Source organism: Phyllostomus hastatus, unplaced genomic scaffold (assembly GCF_019186645.2).
Source record: "Phyllostomus hastatus isolate PE091 unplaced genomic scaffold, TTU_PhHast_1.1 phas_contig_37, whole genome shotgun sequence".
Taxonomy (NCBI): domain Eukaryota; kingdom Metazoa; phylum Chordata; class Mammalia; order Chiroptera; family Phyllostomidae; genus Phyllostomus; species Phyllostomus hastatus.
In genome coordinates, this window is record NW_025333867.1 from 8,579,942 (window position 1) to 8,605,940 (window position 25,999).

At 40.7% G+C, this 25,999-nt stretch overlaps 1 protein-coding gene across 1 annotated transcript; it reads left to right on the forward strand.

Moving 5' to 3' along the window:
• The first annotated feature begins 17,729 nt into the window (after positions 1-17,729).
• LOC123820758 (leukocyte elastase inhibitor-like) lies at positions 17,730-25,136 on the forward strand. Its single transcript, XM_045841687.1, has 7 exons — positions 17,730-17,855; positions 19,020-19,195; positions 20,947-21,084; positions 21,605-21,722; positions 22,694-22,836; positions 22,922-23,089; positions 24,179-25,136. The coding sequence occupies exons 2-7, from the start codon at positions 19,028-19,030 to the stop codon at positions 24,581-24,583; spliced, it is 1,140 nt and encodes a 379-aa protein (XP_045697643.1). The 5' UTR covers positions 17,730-17,855; positions 19,020-19,027; the 3' UTR covers positions 24,584-25,136.
• The last annotated feature ends 863 nt before the right edge of the window (positions 25,137-25,999 follow it).

Genomic DNA, 25,999 nt, shown 5'->3' on the forward strand with positions numbered 1-25,999 from the left:
CTCCCAACACCATTTGTTGAAGAGGCTATTTTTACTCCATTTTATGTTGCTTCCTGCTTTGTCAAATATTAAATGACCATAGAATTGGGTTTATTTCTGGGCTGTCTGTTCTGTTCCATTGGTCCATGTGCCTGTTTTTATGCCAGTAGCAGGCTGTTTTGATTACAGTGGCCTTGTAGTATAGTTTAGTGTCAGGTATTGTGATCCCTCCTACTTTACTCTTCTTTCTCAAAATTCAGCAGCTATTCGGGGTCATTTATAATTCCATATACATTTTTGAAGTGTTTGTTCTATGTCTGTGAAATATGCCATTGGTACTTTAATAGGAATTGCATTGAATGTGTAAATTGCTTTGGGTAGTATGGACATTTTGATGATATTAATTCTTCCAATCCATGAACACGGTATATGTTTCCATTCATTGGTGTTTTCCTTGATTTCTTTCCTGAGTGTTATGTAGTTTTCTGAATACAGGTCTTTTACCTCTTTGTTTAGGTTTATTCCTAGATATTTTATTTTTCTTTTTGCTATTTCAAATGGGATTTTTTCTTTGATCTCTGCTTCTGCTGTTTCATTGTTGCTGTACAGAAATGCCTTTGATTTCTGGACATTGACTTTGTATCCCACTGTTTTGCTGAATTCATTTATTAGGTCAAGCAGTTTTTTGGTGGAGTCTGTAGGATTTTCTATGTACACTATCATGTCATCTGCAAAAAGTGACAGTTTTGTTTCTTCCTTTCCAATTTGGATGCTTTTTATTTCTTTTTCTTGTCTGATCGCTGTGGCTAAAACTTCCAGTACTATATTGAATAGAAGTGGTGAAAGTGGACAGCTTTGTCTTGTTCCTCATCTTAGTGGAAAAGATTTTAATTTTGCTCATTGAGAATGATGTTGGCTGTAGGTCTCTCATATATGGCCTTTATTATGTTGAGGAATGCTCCCTCTATTCCCACTTTGCCGAGTGTTTTTATTATGAATGGGTGCTGTACCTTATCAAATGCTTTTTCTGCATCAATTGATATGATCATGTGGTTTTTGTCTTTGCTTGTGTTTATGTGATGTATTACATTTACTGATTTGCGAATATTGAACCATCCTTGCATTCCTGGAATGAATCCCACTTGGTCATGGTGTATGATCTTTTTAATGTATTGATGAATGCGGTTTGCCAGTATTTGTTGAGGATTTTAGTGTCAATGTTCATCAGTGATATTGGCCTGAAGTTTTCTTTCTTTGTTGTGTCTTTATCTGGTTTTGGAATTAGGATGATGTTGGCCTCATAAAAAGAGTTTGGGAGACTCCCATCTTTTTGGATTTTTTTTGGAATAGTCTGTGAAGGATAGGGGTTAGCTCTTCCTTAAATGCTTTGTAGAATTCTCATGTGAAACCATCTGGTCCAGGGCTTTTGTGTGTTGGAATTTTTTTGATTACTGCTTCAATTTCTTTTGTTGTTATTGGTCTGTTCAGGCTTTCTGCTTCTTTTTCATTGAGTTTTGGAAGATTATATTTTTCTAGAAATTTGTCCATTTCACCTAGGTTTTCAAATTTCTTGGCATACAGTTCTTTGTAGTAATTTCTTACAATCCTTTGTATTTCTGTGGTATCAGTTGTAATCTCTCCTCTTTCATTTCTGATTGAGTTTATTTGGGTCTCCTCTCTTTTTTTTGATGAGTCTGCTTAAAGGCTTGTCGATTTTGTTTATCTTTTCAAAGAACCAGCTCTTGGATTCATTGATCTTTAGAATTGTGCTTTTAGTCTCTATGTCATTTAATTCTGCTCTGATCTTGGTTATTTCCTTCCTTCTGCTTTCTCTAGGCTGTCTTTGTTGTTGTTCCTCGAGTTCTTGTAGACGTAGGGTTAGGTTGTTTGTTTGGAATGTTTCTAACTTTTTTAGGTGGGCCTGTATCACTATGAACTTCCCTCTCAGGACTGCCTTGGCTGTGTCCCATAAGTTTTGGATTGTTGTGAGTTCATTTTCATTTGTTTCCAGAAACCTTTTGATTTCTAACCTAATATCATTCTTGACCCATTCATTGTTTAATAGCATGCTATTTAGTCTCCATGATTTTGAGTGTTTTGGGTTTTTTTCCTTGGGATTGGTTTCTAGCTTCAGTCCCTTGTGATCTGAGAAAATGGTTGGTATGATTTCAATTTTCTTGAAATTGTTGAGGCTTGTTTTGTGTCCTATCATGCGGTCTATCTTTGAAAATGTACCGTGTACATTTGAAAAGAATGTATAATTAGCTTCTTTTGGATGGAGGGCTCTGTATATATCAGTAAAGTCCATTTCATCAAGGGTGTTGTTCAATGCCACAATATCTTTGTTGATATTTTGTTTAGAACGTCTGTCCATTTTTGATAGTGGGGTGTTAAAATCTCCCACTATAATTGTGTTGCTGTCCATATCTTTCTTGAAGTCCTCTAAGATTTTCTTTATGTATTTCGTTGCTCCTATGTTGGGTACATATATATTTACAATATTTATGTCTTCTTGATGGATTCTTCCTTTCAGTATTATGAAGTGACCTTCTGGGTCTCTCTTTATGGCCCTTTTTTGAAGTCTATTTTGTCTGATTTGAGTATTGCTACCCCAGCTTTTTTTTTTACCTGTCCGTTTGCTTGGAAGATTTGTTTCCAGCCTTTCACTTTCAGCCTGTGTAGGTCTTTTATCCTGAGGTGGGCTCTTGTAGACAGCATATATGTGAGTCATTTTTTCTTATCCATTCAGCTATTCTATGTCTTTTGATTGGGGCATTTAATCCATTTACGTTTAAGGTCATTATTGATAGGTACTTATTCATTTTCTTTTATGTACGTGTGTTCCTCTCTCTCTCCCTTTTCCTTCCCTTTCTTAAAGCAGTCCCTTTAGCACCTCTTGCAGAGCTGGTTTGGTGGAGGTGTATTCTTTTAGACTTCTTGTGTCTGGGAAGCTTCTTATTTGGCCTTCTATCTTGATTGAGAGCCTTGCTGGGTAAAGTAGCCTTGGTTGCAGACCTCTGGTTCTCATTTCCTGGAGCATTTCTTGCCATTCTCTAATGGCTTGGAGTGTTTCCATTGAGAAGTCAGCTGTTAGCCTTATTGGGGCTCCCTTGTATGTTACTTCTTTTTTCTCCCTTGCTGCCTTTAAGATTCTCTCTTTATCTTGAAATTTTGCCATTATAATTGTGATGTGTCTTGAAGTGGGCCTCTTTGGGTTCCTCTTGATTGGGACTCTCTGTGTTTCCTGGATTTGTGTGACTTTTTCTCTCATCAAATTAGGGAAGTTCTCCTTCATTACTTTTTCAACTAGGTTTTTGATCCCTTGTTCCTCTTCTTCTCCTTCTGGTATCCCTATTATACAGATATCATTACATTTCATATTGTCTTGCATTTCTCTTAATCCTTCTTCTTTCTGATCCTCTTTTCCTTTTCTTTCTCTTTCTGGATGTTGTTTTCTACTTTGTCCTCTAGCTCGCTAATCTGATCTTCTGCTTCATCGATCCTGCTTTCCATTCCTTCTACTGTGTTCTTCGGTTCAGAAATTGTATTCTTCATTTCCTCTTGGCCTTTGTTGAGAGTTTCTATTTCCTTTTTCATGTTTATATAGTTTGCAGTGAGATTGATGTACTTTCCCTCTAATTTCTGATAGCTCATTGTGAGTTCATTGAACTTCCTGATAATCATTGTTTTGAACTCACTATCTGATAGTTGAGTTGCCTCTATTTCATTTAGCATTTTTCCTGAGGCTGCCTCGTTTCCCTTCAAATGGGGGTTGTTTCTGTGTTTTCTCATTTTTCATGGATTTCTTCTTGTTAGACTCTGTTTCTTAAATTGATCTGTTCTGGTTCCCTGCAATTATGGTGTGAACTTTATGGTAGAATACTTGTGGGATTCAGTGGTGCAATCTCCTTCGTGTATCCTGATGTTCAAAGCTTCCCCCTACTCTTTTTTTCTGTGATCAGTTGGAGGAGTAAGGCGAAATGATTTAAGACAGCAAGACAGTGTATTCTGATATTTACATTAGCAGCCAGTAGAGAAGAGATGGGTTATCCTTTGGCTCCTTATAGTGTTAACCGTGATCCTCCACCCCACTATCCACATTTTAGAAAGGATGGAAAGAGGGTAAGACTCTTATTGGGGATGAGAGGATTGATAGTTGGATGTGGAAAGCTGTGAGGCTGTGGGAGGTCAGATTCTAAGGTAGGGTTGGATTAAAGATTAGTATATAGGAGTAGTGTGTAAAAGAATAGAGAGAACCCCCACAATAGTATAGTTCAGGAAATTACAAAGTAGGTTGCGATCAGATAGGGGTATTGAGTAGTATTTACAATTGTATGGACTAGGTCTTATTAACAGTAATAATAAAGTGACAGTCTTGTGGCAGAATCGATGAGATCTAGATAACAAGAATAAAGAGTATAGAACCTTGAGAGGTGTATTAATGGAACACAGATGAAGGATAGTAAATTATCAACATACTGTGACTGAGATACCAGGGGGAACCTATCAAATGACAGTATAACCAGCCAAGCAAAGAAGATTATACCAAAAGAAAAAGAATACCAAAATATTATTAAAATAAAAAATGTTGGAAAGGCGAGAAAAAGATAATACAAAGTTACACTAACTTGCAAGATGAAAAAAAAAAGGAAAAAAAGCAGAAGATGGAGTGCAGGAGAGATAAATTTGGATTGGAAAGAATATTATTGGGATGACTGTAAGAGAAACATAAGGGATTGAGAGATATAAAAATAGTAAGAATTGAAAAATAAAATGTCATTTAAAACACAAGATAAAGTCAATCATCCATCAACAGCCACAAAAACCAAACCAAACCAAACCAAACAAAGTAAAATAAAAAAAACACCTCCTGTTGGTTTTGAACTGGCCAGACCAGTTTTTCTGATCTTGCTGGCTTCAGCTGGCTGAGGGACCCTTGAAATGCATTTCTCTCTTCCCAGCCAGATCTCAGCAAGTCTCTCAGGAACCCTGAGTGCTCCTGAGCACACTTGCTCTCCAGAGCTCACTACCACGTTCTTCCGGACTCCGGGGTCCCTGCAGGGTTCCAGCTCTAGTATCTCAGGAGGCACCCGCGATGTTTTGGGATTCACTACGCTCTCCCTGGGAGTCATAAAAGGTCGTGCCCCTCCACCGAACTTTTGAGATTTGGGCTATAGGAAAGCACTAAGCGCCCGACCCTTCTGGGATCACAGGGCGGGAGTCAAGATTCCCGATGGGGCGAGCACTTCCCCAGATCAGAACTGCTGGCTCCTGAGACCTGAAAGCACCCAAGTCCTTCCCGGCTCTGGGTTTTCGACCGATCCGCACTCCCACCAGGCTAGGGGTGCGGGCACTCTTCCAGGCTGCCCCTGGTCATGCCGGCTGGAGGCCCTCACTTCTCCCAGGTCTCTGGGTTGGTGTTCATAGTCGCTGGGCCATTTTTCCCAGTCCAACTGGCCAATCTGTGCCTTCAAGCATCAAGTTCTCCCCTGGAGTTGCTCAACCCCCGTATTCAGGGGAGGGAGCAGCGACTCCCCTCTCCTGGGAGCCCTGAGGCAGACCCAGGAGCACAGGGACTGGTGACTGCACACCCCTAGTCCCAGCGCTGATCTCTAGGTCCCTTTTGTCCTGAAGCAGTCTCCTTACCGTCTGGTTTTTCAATGATCGCAATAATTTTTTGATGTCCTGCTTTCAAAAGTGATGCAGTAATCTAGTCCACTTGCTCTGTTTCTCCACCGAACCACGAGTTTCCCTCCTCTTCACAGAAGCCGAGAAACATGCTGCCTAGAGTAAAGCTTCCATCTTGAGATCCCCTTTCTTTGTTTTCTAAAAAACCTTTTTACCTACCCTTACTTATAAAACTTTATTTATTTATCACTTTGGGTTTCATAGACATTAGATATCCATGAAATTGGTGAGGAATTTTTCCTAACATCCTTTCTATTTTTTATTTTTTGCACAGAGTTATTCAATTGTCTTCACCTTTGTTAAGTATTCCATCATCTGCCCAAGAATGCCATGACCCTTCTATAATAAACATCAGTAATTGCAAAGGCCTGTTTCTGGACTCTCCATTCTATTTTATTGTTCTTTTGTCTATCTGTGCAGCAATACCTTGCTGTTTTAATTTCTATAGCTTTATAAGTTTTCGACATTTAATAGAGTATTTTCTCTTGTTCTTCTTCAAGAGTGTTCTGACCATTTTCATCACCATACAAATTGTATAATCAGGTTCCCTCATTCACACATACACACACACACACACACACACACACACACTCTTTTTTTTGGAATACTTGTTGGTGTTGTGATTGATAAAGACAATCAATAAGAGAAGATCTTCCAGTCAAGATGGCAAAGTGGGTAAACACTGTGCTTGCCTTGTCCCTAGACCACATCAAAATTACAACTATATGAAGAGTAACCATCATTTAAAACCACCTGAAGACCAGCTGAACAGAAGTCCTCTAACCAAGGATATAAACAAAAACCCACACTGAGACTGGTAGGGAAGGTGGAGACACAGAATGGACAGGACTCACACCTATGGTGTGGCAAACAAGAAATGGAAAGAATATCTCAGCAGCAGAGGTCCTTCCTTGAGAAGTGAGGGATCCCAGTCCCATACACATATCCCCGCCCAGGGCTCCAGAGCTAGGAACAGAAGTTCCCATAACTTCTGGCTGTGAAAACCAGCTGTGATTGTGGCTGAGTAAGACAGAGTGCATCTGGGGTCCCTGGCATTCCTCTTATGGGTCCTGGGGACAAACTTACTGCCTCATGGACCCATTCACTTGGAACTCCAGAACTAGGGCAACAGGCCAAAAAGCAGGGAGCTGTGGCAAGTGTGGATAATACTGGCCAGCAGTATCCATCTCGGCTGTGGATGGTCATCAAAACATACACAGAGACAACCAGGTCCTGTGGGGGAACAGGAACAGAAGGGCCACTCCTCACATGGGGGAGAGCCTTGGCCACCCTCTCTTCTGGAGGTCGCCCCGAGTCCATAGACAAGCAGATTTTTATTGAGAAAACAGACTTAGTTTGTGGATTCACAGGCTGGCAGAAAAGATCAAAAGATGTAGGGAACTTACAAAGGTGGGGACAGAACTCCTGCTGTGATTCTGGGCAAAGGTTTAGGGTTTTAACATATAGCTCAAAGGGCAGTTTTGGTGTCTTGTCTGTGCTTTTAAATTCCAAGTTAATAACATCCTCCAGCAAACAGATCTCACAAGACCTTGCATATTCTGTGTCCCAGGCCTGATTTCCCTAGGGGTCCACCATTTCTGGTCTGGGCTGCCCTTGCAGGCCTGAGATAACAGAGAAGACAAAGGCAGCAAGGGAATTGGATTTTTCACACCTAAGAACAAAGACTGAGGCATTGACAAAGCTGAGGGGGCAGGGGTTGATGTCCATCACCCCTTCATTTCCATAGCCCTAGTCTCCTCCTAGAAGCCTCCACATGATCATGCCTGTCTTAGGCATTTCCCTCCATGGGATATCTTACCCGTCACTGGCTAACTGATCAAGCTAGGAGGTTTCGGCACAGAATAGGCAGCGTTCAAGCCAGGGAAATTAGTTTTTGTCTCCTTAGTGGCTCCTGCTCTGGAGGTCTTTCACTCAGCCTAAGTCATGGGGGGGTTACAGCTTCCTGACACAAGGCAGTGCGGTCCCCAACAGTTGAGCAGCTGAATTGTCTAGATTCAGGGTGAGGGCTGGAGGGAAGGAGTCAGGACAGCTGAGGACAGAAATACAGGCAGATGCCTAGTTTCCTTTGTTGAGCCCTCCCCTCACCCAACCAGCAGGAGCAACTAGGCACCAAATCTGCCCTCTCCATTAACTTGGCTCATACTTTTCAACTTGGCATAGTGATTTTCTGAGGTCTTATCCCACTCAACTCTAGCACCTGTCTGGATCCTCTTCCAGCCTCTTTTCCACACAAATGGACTGTCTTGTCTCACATAGCAGACTTCCCTAACATCTCTCCAAGATTCACAAACCTCAGACAAGTAACATCTGGCATTACTGTGGCCCATACATCTTGCTAAGTGGCTCCATGCCTGCCATTAGAGCAAGCTCTCCTCAGTTGTTGGGAACCGCCCTGACTGGTATCAGAGGCTGAAACCCCCACCTAGCTAAGGCTAAGGGACGCCCTTGGAACCGTAAGCCAGCAAGGAGACAAAAGCTTGTCTTCCTGGCAGGAATGCTGCTTCTGCTGCTTTATTCATGACTGAACCCCAAAAAGCTTGGTTGGTTAGCCAAAGACGGGTAAGATTCCCCACGGGGGGAATGACCTAAGCCAGGCACGATCACTTTGGGAGGCCCCCAAAAGAATGACTTGGGGGGCTGCAGCAAAAGGGGGTGATGGACCCTCACTCCTCGGCTTTGACATAGCCTGAGTTCTCAGCGTCTGGAAGAAAATCTCCTTATCTCTCAGTTGCCTTAGTTCCCTTGCTCCACCTAAGCCTGAAACAATGACAGGGTGGTACAGCTCGGTACTGAGAAGTGCGGATTTCCCGGGGTGATCAGGCCTAAGAAAGAACATGTAAATTACTGTGAAACCTTCTTTGTTTAGAATGCTCTCAGTTGAATGAGAAGGGTCTTAGGAGGAAGTTAGTTTGTTCCTCAGTCTTACAGCTCTTTGACCCCCAACTCAATAGACCGGCAGAGTTCTTTGTTTTCTATAGTTCCTTACTTCCCCCGAATGAGTACTGTACTTAACCTGAATTATTATGCAGCATGAGCCCAATAAAAGCAGGTATGGACGGTAAATCAGGGCGCTCCCCACTAGGGGGGGTGGCTATTTCGTCCCTACTTCCCCACAGAAACTAGTTTGTCTCTGTGCATGTGGTGTTTTTTCTCGCGTGTTTATCGTCGAGCCATCCGCGAGCCACAGCGTTCCGTGGTCACTGCTGGCCGGTGACCCACGCGCAACACTCAGTTCCAAGCTTAGCCTCTCCATGAGTCTCCAAGTCTACCACAAGTGGAAACTTTCTGCACGTCACTTTTTAGCTCCTACCAGGTGGCTCTGGACTGGAAAGAGACAGGGGCTGGCCTTGTCATGTACCAAAGCCATTCCTAAGAGGTCCCAGAATGAATACCTGTTGTAGTCAGTTTCAAACCACACCAGAGCTCCACTCAGTCAGGTAGACAAATCAAACAACCAAAAGGATGATTCACACCAGATCGGAGCCTCGCTAAACCAAACACAGCTCTGTGGGATCAGCTCTTGCACACCAGCTCATCGGCTGTGTCATGGCCACACCTCAGAGCCAGTTAGCTTGAGGGTCAGTCCCTCCCACAGACATGCCAATATCAATCAATTCTCAACTAAAACAACAACATACACACAACCTATGCAAGGGACTCCTTTGAAGCCCGTGAAGAAGGAGAACAGTGAAACTGCATTACTGGGCCTCATGGGACACCTTCTACATGAGGCTACCCTGCCAAGACTGACAGACATAATTTATCTACTTAATTCATAAAAACAAACACAAGGAGTCAGCCAAAATTAACAGACAAATAAACACCTCCCAAATGAAAGACCAGGACAAAACTCAAAAAAAGAGCTAAACAAAAGGAAGGCAAGCAATCCACCAGACTCAGAGTTCAAAACACTTTATTATACTGCCCAATGAACTTACAGGAAGAGTAGGGAAACTCAGTGAGTATTGCAACAAACAGATAGAAAACATAAAAATAGAGATGAAAAGATAAAAAAGAATCAGTCAGAAATGAAGAATACAATAACTGAGATAAAGAATTCATTAGAGGAAATCAACAGTAGCTTAGATGAAACAGAGTATTAAATCATGAAAAACAAGGAAGCAGAAAACATGCATTCAGAACAGCAAAAAGAAAAAAAATTTAAATGAGGATACTTTAAAAGACCTTTGAGACAACATCAAATGTAACAGTACTTATAGGAGGACCAGACCAAAAAAAGAGAGAGATAGCAGGGATTAGAAATTTATTTGAAGAAACAATGACAGAAAACTCCCCTAACCTGTCAAAAAAATAGACATATGCATCCCAGAAACATAGGGAGACCCAAATAAGGTGAAGACAAAAAGGTCCACAATAAGAAACATTACAATTAAAATAGGTGAAAGACAGAAAGAGAATCTCAAAGCAGGAAGAGAAAAGCAGTTAGTTATCTACAAGGGCACTCTAATATGACTGACTGTCAGCTGATTTCTCAGCAGAAACTTTGCAGACCAGGAGACACTGGCACAAAATATTGAAAGAGTTTAAAAGCAAAGAGCTACAACCGAGATTATTTTACTCAGCAAGACTACCACTTAGAGTTGTAAGAAAATATTACAAAGGATTGCAAGGAAATATTATAATCAACCATATGCCAACAAGTTGGACAATCTAAAAGAAATGGATAAATTCCTGGAAACAGTCTTCTAAGACTGAATCAAGAAGAAACAGAAAATCTGAACAAAACTATTACAAACAAAATACTCAAAGCAGTAATCAAAAAACTCTCAACAAACAAAAGCCTGGGACTGGATGGCTTCACAGGTAAATTTTACCACCAAGCACTCAAAGAAGAATTAAGATCCTTAATTTGTCCAAGATACCCAATGCAATCTACAGATTGAATGCAATCTCTATCAAAATACCAATGGCAGTTTTTAAAACATAGCTAGAATAAATTATCCTAAAACTTATCTGGAACTACAACAGACTTGGAATAGCCAAAGAACTCTTAAGAAAAAACAAAGTTGGAGGTATCATGCTCAGTAACTGATATCAAACATTAGTAGAAAGCTATAGTATTCAAAACAGCATGATACTGTTGGAAAAACAGACACATAGATTAATGAAACAGAATAGAGAAATGAGAAATAAGCCCACACCTATATGGTCAACTAATTTATGACAAAGAAGAAAAGAATATGCAGTGGCATAAAGACAGTCTTTTCAATAAACTGTGTTGGGAAAACTGGACAGACACATGCAAGAGGATGAACCTGGATCACTTTTTTACACCATATACAAGAATAAACTCAAAATAGAAAAAAAGACTTAAATGGAAGACCTGAAAATATAAAAGTCCTAGAAAAACAGGCAGTACAATTTTAACACTGTTCTTAGTTTGTATATATAGAGAGAGAGTGTGTGAGTGTGTGTGTGTGTGTGTGTGTGTGTGTAAAGACACACAAACACATATATATATAGAAAGAGAGAATGTTTATATATATCTATATCTATCTATCTATCTATATATATATATATATATATATATATATATATATAGAGAGAGAGAGAGAGAGAGAGAGAGAGAGAGAGAGAGAGAGAGAGAATGTTTCCTGTGGCAAGGGAAACAAACAAAAAATAAATAAAGGGAACTATTTACATTGAACTAAAGAGTTTTTGTATAAAAAGGAAACCATTGCAAAACAGAAAGACTACCTACTCAATGGGAGAACATAAATCACCAATGATATACCTAATAGTAGGTTAATATCCAAATATATAAGGACTCCCACAACTTAACACTAATCCTCCCAAAACAATCCAATTTACAAATGGATAAAGGACCTGAATAGACATTTCTCCAAAGAAGATGTACAGATGTACAACAGACATATGAAAATATGTCAACCACACTAATCATCAGAGAATTGCAAATTAAAACCACAGTGAGATACCATCTCACACCTGTCAGAATGACTATCATCAATAACAAACAACAAGTGCTGGGGAGATGTGGCAAAAAGGGAACATTTGTTCACTGTTGGTGTGATTGTAAAGTGGTGCAGTCACTATAGAAAACATAATGGAAGTTCCTCAAGAAATTAAAAATAGAACTACCCTATGACTTAGCAATTCCATTTCTAGGTATTTACCTGAAGTGATCCAAAACACTAATTCAAAAGACATACGGACCCCTGTGTTGATTGGCACATTATTTACAATAGCCACAGTATGGAAGCAATGGATAGTCGCCAGATGGGCAGGGGCTTGAAGACATGGATATAAAGGAGGTGGGATTAAGGACAAATTGTTAGTTACAAAATATTCATGGGGATGTAAAGCATATGGAATAAGTCAGTAATATTGTAAAAAATGAGAATAACTGTCAGATGGGTACTAGACTTATGGGGGTGATCAATTCATGAGGTACATAAATGTCTAATCATGTTGCACACCTAAAACTAATATAATATTATATTAAGTGTTATTGAAAAAACATATACAAAAGAAACAAGTCTACCATAAAAATCACACAGAATAAGTTATCTTTACAGTATAGATTTCTACTCAATGAACATGATATATGCTTTTGTCCAATTAGTTTTTTAAAGATGTTTCTTAAAAATGTTTAATATTCTTTTCTGTACAGAAATTTTGAATATGTTTATATATATACAGGGTCCAGCAGCAGTAAGGCTTGCTTGAGTGCAGTTGGTAGGATACATGAATGTCTCGCACCAGATGGTTAACAATTTTTACATTTCACCTCGAATATCATATGGTGTTTGTGAAATTATTATGTTACAGAGTTACATGCTTATGATTTTTTAATAAAAGTGGGGCATTATTTGTGCTGGAGGCTCTATATTTCCATTACTTGATTTTTTTAACCTTTTTTAAGTGGTATCATTTTTTAAATTTCATTTTCTGTTTGTTGGTAGTGAATAGAAAAACTGATATTTAGTCATTACCTTGCTAAACATGTACATTAAATATAAATATAGAGCTGAATAAAATTATTAGTGCACTTACCATAGTGGCCGCATATAGAATGTGGTCCTTGTCAGATTTACAGCATCTTTTCTTCTGGCACACACAAAATGTTTACAAAGCTTGACTATATGTGGGGCCATTAATCAAGTGGCAAAGCATTTCTGGACACTAAAATGATATAGCGATCTTGTTCTCTAACCACAATACAATTAACCAAGAGGCCAACAACACAGATAAGTAGTTCTCAAACACCTGTTGGTTACTGCTTGGTATTTTCTCATTACCATGGGTTTTATAAATGTAGCTATGGATCTTAGATAAATTAATACTACATCTTCTTTATTCTGTACCTTGAACAAGTGACTGACGTCAGAATTGACGGGAAAGGATTTGTGCACAAGCCACTGACCACGACAAGGGTGCTCAGCTTGCCAGAGAATACAAAAAGCCCCAACTAGCTTCAAGCTTATTAATCTTGTTGGGTAGTGTGGAAGGAGGAAGGAGAGACTGGAAATGAAATAATCACTATTATTTCACATTTTTTTGTTGTTAGTATTTATAAATTACAGAGAAGTACATAAATTATGTGTACAACTCAATGCATTATCACAAAACTAATACACTTGTGTAATTACACATGTCAAGAAATGGCATGTTATCAGTACCCCTCTGACACTCCCACTCACAACTCTTGTATTAAAAATGGACCTGGGGTTTGTTCTAATGAGGTATAGTAAAACATCTGACAAAAAAATGACTGCCACAAAGGAAGAATTTAAACTCACAGATACTTAAAAATAGCATTTGATACACCACATGGACCCTAGGAAGCACCAGGAGGCAAAGAGGGGAGAAGAAAGACCATGGGCCTGCACTTTTGCAGGGATTCTTGCAGGAAGGAATGGGCAAGGCAGGCTAGGTACACTAAGTTTAGATTAGATAGCTTAAGTAATTTGGGTGGGCTCTACTATACAAGTGATCTCTAGTTGTTTGGTGCCTGGAGCTGATGTGGTTTAGAACGGAGGAGATATTGGCTTGGCATGAAGAGTTTGATAGAGGAGATATTTGAGAGTGTGGTCACTGAAAGTTATATCAAAGGTACACTGATAGGGCCATCAGGGAGTCACTTGCTATCTCCAGGAATTAGTGCTGGAAGAAGCAGTCTCTCCAACATCGAGAATATGGAAAATAAGGAAATACAGCCAATCCAATCCCCTGATCTCAAACACCATAGAGTAGTTCTGCCTGTCTTTGAACTTTCTATAACCAGAACCACACAGCTCTTTTGTGCCTGTGTTCTTTCATTAAACAGTGTATGTGTGAGATTCAGCTATCTTATTATGCATTGCTGTAGTTTGTTCATTTTCCTTATTGTGTATTAATATGTTGTATTTATTTATCTGTTCTGCTGCTGATGGGCATTTATGTGGTTTCTAATGTGGGTGTGATTCAAATCATGCTGTTATTCTTGTACATGTGAGCAGGTGCACATGCTCACAGACATATTTGTAAGGAAAAATCTCCCCAGGGCTGAAATTCATGGATTGTAGCTCGGGTATGCATGTGCTCAAGTTTAGTAGATACACCCAATGCTGTACCAGACTGCTGTGCCATCACGAATGTATAAGTATCTCTGACTTTAACTATGGCCATTTATTTATTTTAATTTTTTATTTTTTAATCCTCACCTGAGCACCTATTCATTGATTTTCTTAGATGAAGAGTAAACAGGGAGGGGAGAGAGGAAGAGAGTGATAGAGAGAGAGAGAGAGAGAGAGAGAGAGAAACACATTGACTGGTTGTCTCACGCACATACCTCGAATGGGGATGGAAACTGCAGCTTGGTAGGTGCCCTGATCAGGATGGAACCCACAACTTTTTGTGCATGGGATGACACTCCTACCAACTGAGCCACCCAGCCAGGGCTACCCATTTATATTTTAAAGCCACAAGTGGAACACTCCAATGTGGTTTGACAGAATACTTACTTTGCCTCAACCCTGGACCGTAAATGTACTGACTGACTGATATATTAAGAGCAATTTTGTCTGAACCTTATATATATTAATTTAGAAAGTGGCTTCATTTTATATTTAACCCACATTGCTAACTCAAGGTAAGCACAAATACAAAATGTCAGCAGAAAACACAAAATTAAGGATGTTTCTTCTTTATGTGTCTTAGATATTAATTTTAACAGCTCAGTGCTGTTGGGTAATGCCCTGCCTGGTCTCAGGAAGCCCCCCGTGACTTAGGCTGAGTGAGAGACCTCTGGACCAGGAGCCACTAAGGAGACAAAAACTTATTTCCCTGGCATGAACGCTGCCTGTTCTGTGCATAAACCTCCTAAGCTTGATCAGTTAGCCAATGACGGGTAAGATTCCCCAAGGAGTGAAATATCTAAGACAGGCATGATCACGTGGAGCCTTCTGGGTAGAGACTCGGGGCTGTGAAAATGAAGGGGTGATGGACATCAACCCCTGCCCCCTTGGCTTCGTCAAAGCCTGAGTCCTTGTTTTTAGAAGTGAGAAATCCAAGTCTCCTGGCTTCCTTTGTCTTCTCTGTTAACTCAGGCCTGCGGAAATAGCAGGGGCAGTGCAGCCCAGACCAGAAACTGCAGACCCCCGGGGTAATCAGGCCTGGGACACAGAATATGCAAGATCCTGTGAGATCTGTTTGCTGGAGGATGTTATTAGATTAGAATTGGAAGGCACAGACAAGAAACCAAAACTAGCCCTTTGAGCCCTGTTAGACCTTTCAAATGATAAAATTCCAAGCTCTGCCTAGAATCACAGCGGGGGTCCTGTCTGCACCATTATAAGTCACCTACTTTTTTTTATCTTTCTGCCAGACTGTGAATCCACAAACTAAGTCTGGATTCTCAATAAAAATCTGCTTGGGAATGGATATGAGGCGCTCTACACTAGAGAGAGAGTGGCTATTCTGTCCCTATTTCCCCACAGGACCTGGTTGTCTCTGTGTAGGTTTTTCTTGTTTTTCGACGAGCATCTGCAGCAGAGATGTATACTGCTGGTCAGCATCCGCCAACCAGTGCAGCCTCTCATTCTTGACTTTCTCACACTGACCTCTTTGTAGAAGCTAGTAAGTGGTTCTCTAGTTCTGTGAGAAATGGTGAAGAGGTTACAAGATTTGATCAAACCACTTGAATTTATCAGAGTGGCTTTCAACAAATGCTGGTTTCTTTATTTAATAAATGGTGAAACACTCTAAAATCTTGGTGATTGAACTCTTTCTTTTAAAAAACAGTATGAAGAGCATTTTTATCACTCAATGAATCTTCCTTGACTCTTTTCATTACAAACCAGCATTCAGAGTAAAAAAAAAAATCTAGAAACCTATTCACAGTATACGATCCATAGCAAAAAGAAAAATAGGATTTTTTCCTTTGTTGCTGTTTTATGTTGAGATTTGCAAGAAAACAGGGAAGAAGTTTCATAAATGGAGAATTAATTTAGACCCTAGAGTACTATAAATTTTGGTGAAATTACATACCCAGGCATTTAGTGCGGGAGAAGACCCCCTGCCCCTGGAAATAGCAATGTATCCCTCAACTGTAGGGGAGTATTGGGGCTGGTTTTATTTCAGTTTCTAAAGATAGTGACATCAAGGTGATTGTTTGGAACTGGGAACCCTGAGAAAGAAGATACATCTGCCAGAAGGATTCCTAGTGGCTAACTGGACTCAACTTCAAAAAACAGGCTTGCAGCCATTTCTGCACAGGGGCCTCACAAACAAACATACCTTGTCTCTAAGGCCTGCACTGAACTACCTGCCTTCCACACTGAACTGAAGGCATTCTACCCCTCTCATCTGGGCCAAACCTTAGAAAGAAGTTCCTGGAATAGTTTTTCCACCAATAGGACTATGACTTTCATCATCCAACTGCAGCTGCATAGCTATATGCCCCATCAACATCTTCACCAAACAATCAGAGCAACTCCATTCTGACCAATCAGGACAGTGATTTTGGACCAATTAAACAGTGAGAATTTGGAGTTCCCTTTTGCTTGAGGGGTGGGGACTTCTCTCTGTACAAGTCAGCTTTTTCCCTGGATCTGGGAGCACACTTTCTCTTTCCACCCAAGGCTGCCCTTTCCAGAGAAACAGGAAGACTAGCAATGGAGAGGTGGAGCAGAGCTGGCTACCTAGACAGCGCCACCTTGCTGCCATGCTGCTTTATAAGTGAGCTGTAACACTATTGAGCTGTTCCACAGCAGTGCTCTTCCCTCAGCTGTGCTGTAAGACCATTGGGCTGTTGTCAGTGAATAAAACTTCCTGTTTCACCACAGCCCAAACAGGGGATTCCTGTGGGCACTGAAGTGGGGCTAATGACCATTACTTGACAGAACTGATTCCTCCCTCTCAAACACACACACACACACACACACACACACACACACACACACACACACACACACAGATTTTGGAGTATATAGATCACATTCCAGAAAGGGCTAGTCAGCCCTCTGAGAGATGACGTGTTCTGTTATCTGAGTCATTCACACCTAGGGCAAGACAGGCCACCAGGTCCTTGCCACATATCTGAGTTTGCCTAGACTCAAAAAGGTGCTGGTCCCCTGAGTAGTGTACTACATGGAGGTTTCTACAAGGCAATGCCCAGACTCCTAGGAAGTAATCTGGGGGGAAGAGCCACTGTTTTGCACGCCCGCGGTGAACGCCCCTCCCCTCCCTGCCCTCCCCTCTCCTCTCATTTCCCTCCCCTCCTGTCTCCTCCCCACTCGTCCCCTCCCCTCCCACCCACTAGGGCAGCAGCGCTCCACCCTTGCAACTATATAAAGGCCTTGGGGCGCTTCCTACTTTCTTGGATCCCTAGAACCACCGAACCAGTGAGCTGCAGTTAAGACCCGACCTGAGGATCTTGAAGAAAGTGGGTCTGGGCTGGCCAGCAGGGGAGGGTCCTCGCGGCTCCGATCTGCGAGCCCTCTCAGACCAGCAAGACATTGGCCCTTGGTGACCCGGAGACGCGGCAGCCCCTGCGTGTTTGCCCAGACTGCTCCGCGCCCCACCCTCACCCCACCCCCACCCCCACCGACACCGACACCCCCGCCCCACCACGACCCGCTCCCCACTTCCGCAGTGCTTCAGCCGCCGCTGTACACACGGTCCCGGGTGAGACCGAATCCTCCGCAGTAAGTCCAGGGTGGGAGGGCAGGCTTGCCTGCGAGGGATGGAAATTGGGGCAGAGTGGCTAGAAGCCAGAGCCGAGGCCTGAGATCCGACTATTTTTCTTACTTCCGGGACACCCTTCCTCTTTGAGCTGTCTGTGAAATTTTCTAGGCAGCCCTGGGGCCGAACCGCTTCCCATTTCTGAGGATGGAGGGAGGGAAGGAGGGAGAGGAGGTCGATGTGACCCTAGAGATTGCTTTGCAACAACAATAATAATTCAGTGTATTACTTGCAAGCGAAGCAGCCAGCACAACTGTTCTTCCTTGCCTGTATGTGGGGAAACTAAGCCTCTGAGAGAAGTCACGGTTGGTAAGCTGGCAGCCAAGCCCAGGTGGAAGGCTGGGTCACCTGCACCAGGAGGGAGTGTCATAGAGGATGCTTGCCACCTTCTGGCTGCTGGGCTTCAGCATCTGAGCCTGGGGCCTGTGTTGGGTTTTCAAACTCTCCTATCGTATACCGCTATGGGACACTTAACCTCATTAAACATTAGCAACTGAAATCTTGAAAATGAGGGTATTTATATCATTCTGCTGGAATTTGCTTTAATGCATAGTAGGTAGCTATGACTTTCTCTTTTTTTTTAAGAATGTTTTTAAGATTTTTTTTTTACATTTTTAGAGAGGGAAGGGAGGGAGAAAGAGAGAGAGAGAGAGAAACGTTAATGTGCGTTTGCTGGGAATCATGGCCAGCAACCCAGGCATGTACCCTGACTGGGAATCGAACCTGCCACACTTTGGTTCGCAGCCCGAGCTCAATCCACTGAGCTACTCCAGCCAGGGCAAGTTGCTATGACTTTCTAATAGAAGCATTCTTATTACAGGTAAAGGGTGGGGAATGTGTGCTCCCAAAGGTCAGAGCCCTTTAGGATACACCCTGGGTTGTGAACTGGGGTCGCTGTTAGAGCCTTGGCCAGTTATCCCTAGTTCTCACATTTGTGCTCCTGAGACAGTGTTCTTCCCTTCTTTAATAAAAAAAGGAATGGGGGGAGGGAGCAAAAGGAAAGGGGGAGGGAAGGGAGAGGAGGGAAAAGTACAGAAAAGTGCCAGGGTGCTTCAGGGTGAGGAAGACATGGAGACATGCCATTGCCTGATTTGCTGGTGTGCTTGGGCCTCTGTTCTACATTGTAGCTTCCACCATGGAACAGCTGAGCATGGCAAACACCCGGTTTGCAGTGGACCTTTTCCGCACCCTGAATGAGGACAACCCTACTGGAAACATCTTCATCTCTCCCATAAGCATTTCATCAGCTCTGGCCATGATCTTTCTGGGGACCAGAGGCACTACTGCGGCACAGATGTCCAAGGTCAGTAGAAATAAAGAGAAATGGTATGGTTTCCCTGAAAGCGTGTACTAAAAAGTTGTGCCTTTGAGCTTTCACAGTGTATTTTATTTCATTATTTTAAAACATTTTATTGTATTTTTTCATTACCCTTATACCCCTCTCTCCCTCCTCCCCAATCACCATACTTACAGTGTATTTTAAAAATTGTATTTCTGTGTTCCACAAGTATTCATTATGAGTCCGGACTTTCAGAAAATCCCCAAGAACAATTCCTGCTTTACTGGCTTTCATTCACAATCGAGTTTTTACTGAGCATATACTGTGTGCTGGGTACCATATTTTCTTTGGTTGAAGATACAGCAGTGAAGAAAGCACAAGAATCTTGGTGTGTTGCTTCTATTCCAGTGGGCAAATTTTTTGAGAGCATCTCCTCTTGGACTAAGATTTTTCTGTTTCTGCTTTGCATGTAACCTGTTGCACATAAATAGTGCCTCTTACGTAATGTCACTTTTAAGTACAAATGACACATAGGAAACATGAGAAGTTGGAGAAGTTGGTGGTGTTGCCTTTTTGAGGGAACAGGTGACAATGTGCTTCTGCACTCGTGGAGCCTGGTCCTGTGCCTGGCACTGAGTGCCTGTGTGAACAGGAGGGCACTACAAGGAAAGGGCAGAGGTGCAGAGCTGCAGAGACAGGACCAAGCCGTGGCAGGTATAGCAGGTCACTCTTACAGCAGGAGAAAAGAAGCAGTAACGCCTATCTGCCTAGCCTTCCACCTGACCTTGATGGGTGTGGAGGGCACTTCCGGGCTACTTGTTCTTTAATTCTGAGAGGGGAGCTTTGGCTTTCCTTGAAACTAGGGGAAATGAGTCCCAAAAGCAAAAGTCTTTCTAGCATGCCAATCACAAATTATGTGGTGTCTGTAATTAGGGAAGGTCCATCCCTGGATTCAAGTTTATTGACCTGTTCCAGCCGCAGTGCTTGTGTTACTGTACTGTCTGAAAACCAACCATCTTTAACACCGCAGATATTAAAGTATCTTAAAGTTTTCCAAAATCCACCAGGGACTTTATTACCTCAAAAAAATAGTTCTAAGGGTTCCCTACATTTCTATTTGATCATAGCAACTCTGCAAACATTCCATATCTTGGTAAGTAACTGAACTTTGTGTAGTGGGTAGATTTGTTCTTTGCATGTTAAAACAAGGAACCAGCCCAGGCCTCATAAAACTATAAAGGGACACTTGATTTGTAATGTGGGAATTAAATTTTTTGCCAAATATGAACTTTATAGGTGTTATTTTTAATGAGCTACTGATAGTGTAATTTATAAAACCTATTAATCTGTAATATCTTTGTGTTTCTGCATAGGTGATGATTCTTATTTTTACTGTTTATTTCTGAGAACTTTCATTAAAACTATATTTGATACAGAATTTACATATAAACATACATGTATGATTTACTTGGAAAAAGCAGACATATGTAAATGCTTAGCTTTTTAGCCACTCATATTTGTAGAACTATAACTGTAACAAAAAGTGATATGAAACAGCTTCATATGTTATTTTTACTTCTCACAGAGGTATAAAATAAATTCTGTATTAGTTGTTCTCCCATGAACAAGTAATAACCTATTGTTATTATTGTTATGCTAGGAGTTATCAATAATTCATAATAGAAACACATTAATTTAGTTTGCTAGAAGCAAATACCCAGGAATCAGTTTCAAAATAAATAGTTATAGAAAGAATGTTTTTTTTTTAATATTAGACTCTTCATTTTGATGCAGTTGAGGATATTCATTCAAGATTTCAGAGTCTGAATGCTGATATCAACAAGCGTGGAGCTCCCTATATCCTGAAACTTGCTAATAGGTTATATGGCGAGAAAACCTATACTTTCCTCCCTGTAAGTACTTTATAGTCATGTTCTAAAATTCACTAGACAATGAGACATTCTTGAGCACTATCAAGAGTAAAGGTAAAGAGTATAAGGTAAAACTGTGAAGATTATGCTTTTTCTTTAGTATCTCTAGTCTGTTGTGTGGTTTTTCTCTACCCTCTTCCTAACCAAACTTGTTATCAGGAAGAGGTTTAATATAAGCCATTTGCATGTATAAATGTTAATCAAATGTTGGAAAAGAGTTGTCAGTTTTATACAGTACCAAAACTATAGAACTGTTCACTTAAAAATGGTTAAGATGGTAAATTTAATGTTATGTGTTTTTACCACAATGCAAAAAGTATAAGGGTTAGAATTTGTTTTGTTACAATAAAATTTACGGCTTTTAGGGCAATTTCTGTTGCTTTAAGGATTTTAGAAAACCATTTCTGTATGTAGTAGGAGTTACTCAAGGCATTTTCTTTCTTTCTTCCCTTCCCTTCCTTCCCCTTGCCACCCTCTCTCTCTTTTTCTTTCTTCCCAACAGGAGTTCTTAGCTTCAACTCAGAAGATGTATGGTGCTGAATTGGCCAGTGTGGATTTTGAGCATGCCTCTGAAGATGCAAGGAAGGTGATAAATGAGTGGGTCAAAGGGCAGACTGAAGGTAAGAGAGTGGGCCCAATGTAGTCATTACACAGTGGTCTTATTTTTTCTTCTTTTTACCTTCCCAACCAGCTAATGATTCCCCTGCCTTTTTCCTCTGTCCTCATCCCGACCTTGGCAGTAAACTCTTCCACTGCCCAGTGCCAGACAGCTTTCAAATGTAGAAATACCTCAAAGTGAAAACTTAAACATGATTTAACTGAAGCAGCTAAATATTTTTTTTCCCTGTAAGTTCTCAAAGCTACCTTTTAAAATGAAAACTAACATTGAATGTAAAATAGAAAGGATAAATTTTGAGGAAAATCCAGCCTGGTCACATTATGGAAAAGAATATCCTGATACTTGTGATACAAACTGCTGTGGCTGTAAATATTTTTGCCAATGTCTTGCCTGAGCACAGGGGTGGTAGGTGGCACCGGCTATGTCTCAGCTGTTTTCCTGCTACAATTCTCTCTAATCTGGTCACAGACTGAGTCAAGGCACCTACTGAACACCTGTCTCGCATACAAGGAATTCTTCTTGGCCATGCCGTGGTCACAGGGGAAATTGTGTGTGGTGGAGTAACTGTTACTACCCTTCAGGTATTTGTTACAATCTTTTTTTGTGAGAGTAGCTTCCACTTGGAGGATCTGAAGAAGTGATTTATTTACTAGTAACTAAAACCATTTTCATTAAGGAATCTTTTTCATCCCTGAAAAAGAATGGCCATTCACAAAATAAGGCTATTGTTTCTCATACATTCCAGAAAAAAATTTTCCTGTTTTTCAATGTCCTGTTTTTTAGCCAATAAACACTTTTAGGTGGTTTATTTAATTTTGAAACATCCCGGCAGGGCTTTTCCTAACTTAATATGTTAAAGGAAATTAAGTAAAAAGTATGCATTTGAATTGAATTTTAGTGCTTATCAAATAAATGTCAGTTCAATTTTGGAATTCTGATACGTAAATGTTTAAAAATACTTTATCTTTTTAGGGAAAATTCCAGAATTGTTGGCTGCAGGTGTGGTTGATAAGATGACTAAACTTGTGCTAGTTAATGCCATCTATTTCAAAGGAAACTGGCAGAAGAAATTCAGTGAAATAGCCACAACCGATGTACCTTTCAGATTGAATAAGGTGAGGTGACGTAATTATAAAATTACTCTTTGCTATAAAAGAGAGCAGATAATAATGTGAGTGACTTGTTTTTTCAACTGTTCAGAAAGACACAAAGACAGTGAAAATGATGTATCAGATGGGGAAATTTCCATATGGGTACATCGAGGACCTTAAGTGTCGTATGTTGGAACTGCCTTACCAAGGCAGGGAGCTCAGTATGGTTATCTTGCTGCCAGATGACATCGAGGACGAATCCACAGGTCTGAAGAAGGTAACAGCTCCCACACTGATGCTCCATGTTTCCCTCTGATATATCGATTCTGCCTTGTGTGTGTGGCATGTGATAGCTTCTTATGTATTTACTGAAACTGCTTGATTTTCCTTTCCAGTTCTTTGCATTCCTTTGTGAATTAGCCCATCAGTGTTTGCTACTCTGAAGCCCTAAGTTGAACTTTCCAGCTATTGTCAGTGAACGGTTCTGGTTGGGGCCATCTAAAGATACCTATTAAATTTTACATCAGTCAGTGGCAGCTCATGGAAACGCCCTTAAGTGAACTTTAGAGGAAAGTGCAGCAGAATTAGAATTGTTTTATTGAAACAAATTTTTCAAAATTAAAAAGACCCAAAACATGTCTAGTATATAGTTTTACCTTCTATGAAGCCCTATTATTATACTGCTCTTTCTCATCACGATTCACATAGATTGTGCATTCAGTTTCTAAGAGCTACATGGTAGAAAAGACTTGTGTGGTGCATTAGCTTGAAAGCTAAGCCTGTTTTCTCGCATAAACTGTGTATGATATTTATTATATATAATTTAAAGGTGGTGACCTTTCTCGCCAGGCTAAGGTAAAATTGTGAAGATTATGTTTTTTTCTTTAGTATCTCTAGTCTGTTGTGTGGTTTTTCCCTACCCTCTTCCTAACCAAACTTGTTATCAGGAAGGGGTTTAATATTAGCCATTTGCATATATAAAGAAGGTATAAAAGTCAAGGTGTTCCTTATTTTAATTGTATTTCCATATTTGTCTCTTATGATAGTATTCCAGGGTGTGGAGGGATTTAGGAAGGTCTGGATGGATGGATGAGTGGGTGGGTGATGGTTGAATAGTTGGTAGAGCCAATGTCTAGAGTCCCTGTTACTTGTGCCCTTGATAGCTTGGAACAAAGCTCTGTTCTGTTATCACCAATTGTTAAAAAGAAACAAAATCCTCCAAATGGAATCTGTTTTGGCACAAAACATGAAGGAAGCTAATTAGCAACTGATATTATGAGTCCATTCATTTCAATAATGCTTTTATTACCTTACTTATGTGAATGAAATTGATCTCACCTGTTCTGTTTGCCCATTGTCATTCCAGATTGAGGAACAATTGACTTTGGAAAAACTTCGTGAGTGGACCAAACCTGAGAATCTGCATAGCACTGAAGTCAATGTTCGCTTGCCCAAGTTCAAGCTGGAAGAGAGCTACAACCTCAACTCACACCTAGCCCGCCTGGGTGTAGAGGATCTCTTTAATAGCAAGGCTGACTTGTCTGGCATGTCAGGAACCAGAGATCTTTTTATATCAAAAATCATCCACAAGTCTTTTGTGGAAGTGAATGAGGAGGGCACAGAGGCAGTAGCTGCCACAGCAGGCCTCATTGTTTTCGGCTGTGCGCATAGGTTTGTGGCAAATTTTGTGGCCGACCATCCATTCATTTTCTTCATTCGACACAATCCCTCCGCTAACATCCTGTTCTTAGGCAGACTTTCTTTCCCTTAGAGACTGTGGAAATACAAGGACTTTGTATTTCAGAGCTTTATTACCTGCACTTACAATGGTAATAGTTTCCATGTTTCTTTAGCAATAAAACAGACCTTTAATTTCCTTTGTAAGGTCAGGTCTCTAATGTCCCTGCATTCTGTAATTCTGCTCTGTTGGCTGTTCATACCCATTAACTTTGATAGGGGTTTGTATTTTCTTTGTTTATACTGGAAATTTTCAGTGATTGCTATTGATGCAGGAATCAGATGTGCAGAATCTTGACAATGTAGTCTATGAGATTGCTATACTTTCTTGATAGCCATAGGAAAAATTATAATACTGTAATTTGTTTCACAGATAGATTTCTGGAAGTCACAAGACAAATACTCTGATTGTCAAAGGCAGGCTTAAAAACCAATATTCAGTTGAATATAGGAGAGCAGCCCCATTAAGTGTTGGGTTATGAAGACAAGTTTGCCTTGGCCAGTGTTTCTGATCATTCATTCTATAGGATTAGTATTCTATTACAGCCCTCCAGTTTTTAAACTATTAAAGATCCACCTGGTGATGATTTGGCCTTCCCTTTTTATTGTCCTTTATCTCCCCTGATATAATTTGTGTGGGATCTCACAAGGAGTTGACAAGCAGGTATCTTAGAAAAGATGCCCAGAAACTGCAAAAAGAAAAATGCAGTAGGAGAGACTGTCAGGCAAAGAGGGGTTGCAAAGATCTCCCTGTCAACTGGCTTCTTGTTTTTCCTGATAAAAGCTCTTGACTTTTATCTTCCGATACAGATTGTTACAGCAATGGGATGGCTTCATGCAATGCTGGATGGGGGACAGAAGCCTCTTTGATTAATATAAACCTTGTCAAATGTACTCCTTGGAATGGGGCTTGAAACGCTGCATTTCCTGGCTCCTACAAAGCTGGTGGACTGGCTAATAATGTTTCCCAAGATTCCCCTTAGCCAGACTGATCTCAGTCCTCTTGTTTTCACCCAATCTTGGAAGTGACAGGACTATAAAATGGCGTTCTTGGACTGAAAGTACTGACATGCAGGATGATAGTGGCTCTGCTGAAAACAAAATTTTAGCAAATCTTTTTCCTTGCATTTCCTTTTTTTTCCTTAAAATACTTACTAGCACCTACTATATTCTAGATCCTCTTAGCTATAGGAAAAAGCAAGAAGAAGAATAGTCACTGTATTATGTAATTCTTCTCTTTGGGCTTCTTATCCTAAAGGCTGGTTGGTGATCTGGAGTAAATTGTGCTAATCAAGTAGACTTGGTTAATCAAGTTGAACTTCAGGGTCCCAAGCAACTCTAGTGAAATCCTTCTTTTTATTCATGAAGGAACAGGCCCATGAACTACAAATAAATTATTGAAGGTTAAAACAGCTAGTAAATTCCAGAGCACAAAGTAGAATCCAATTGA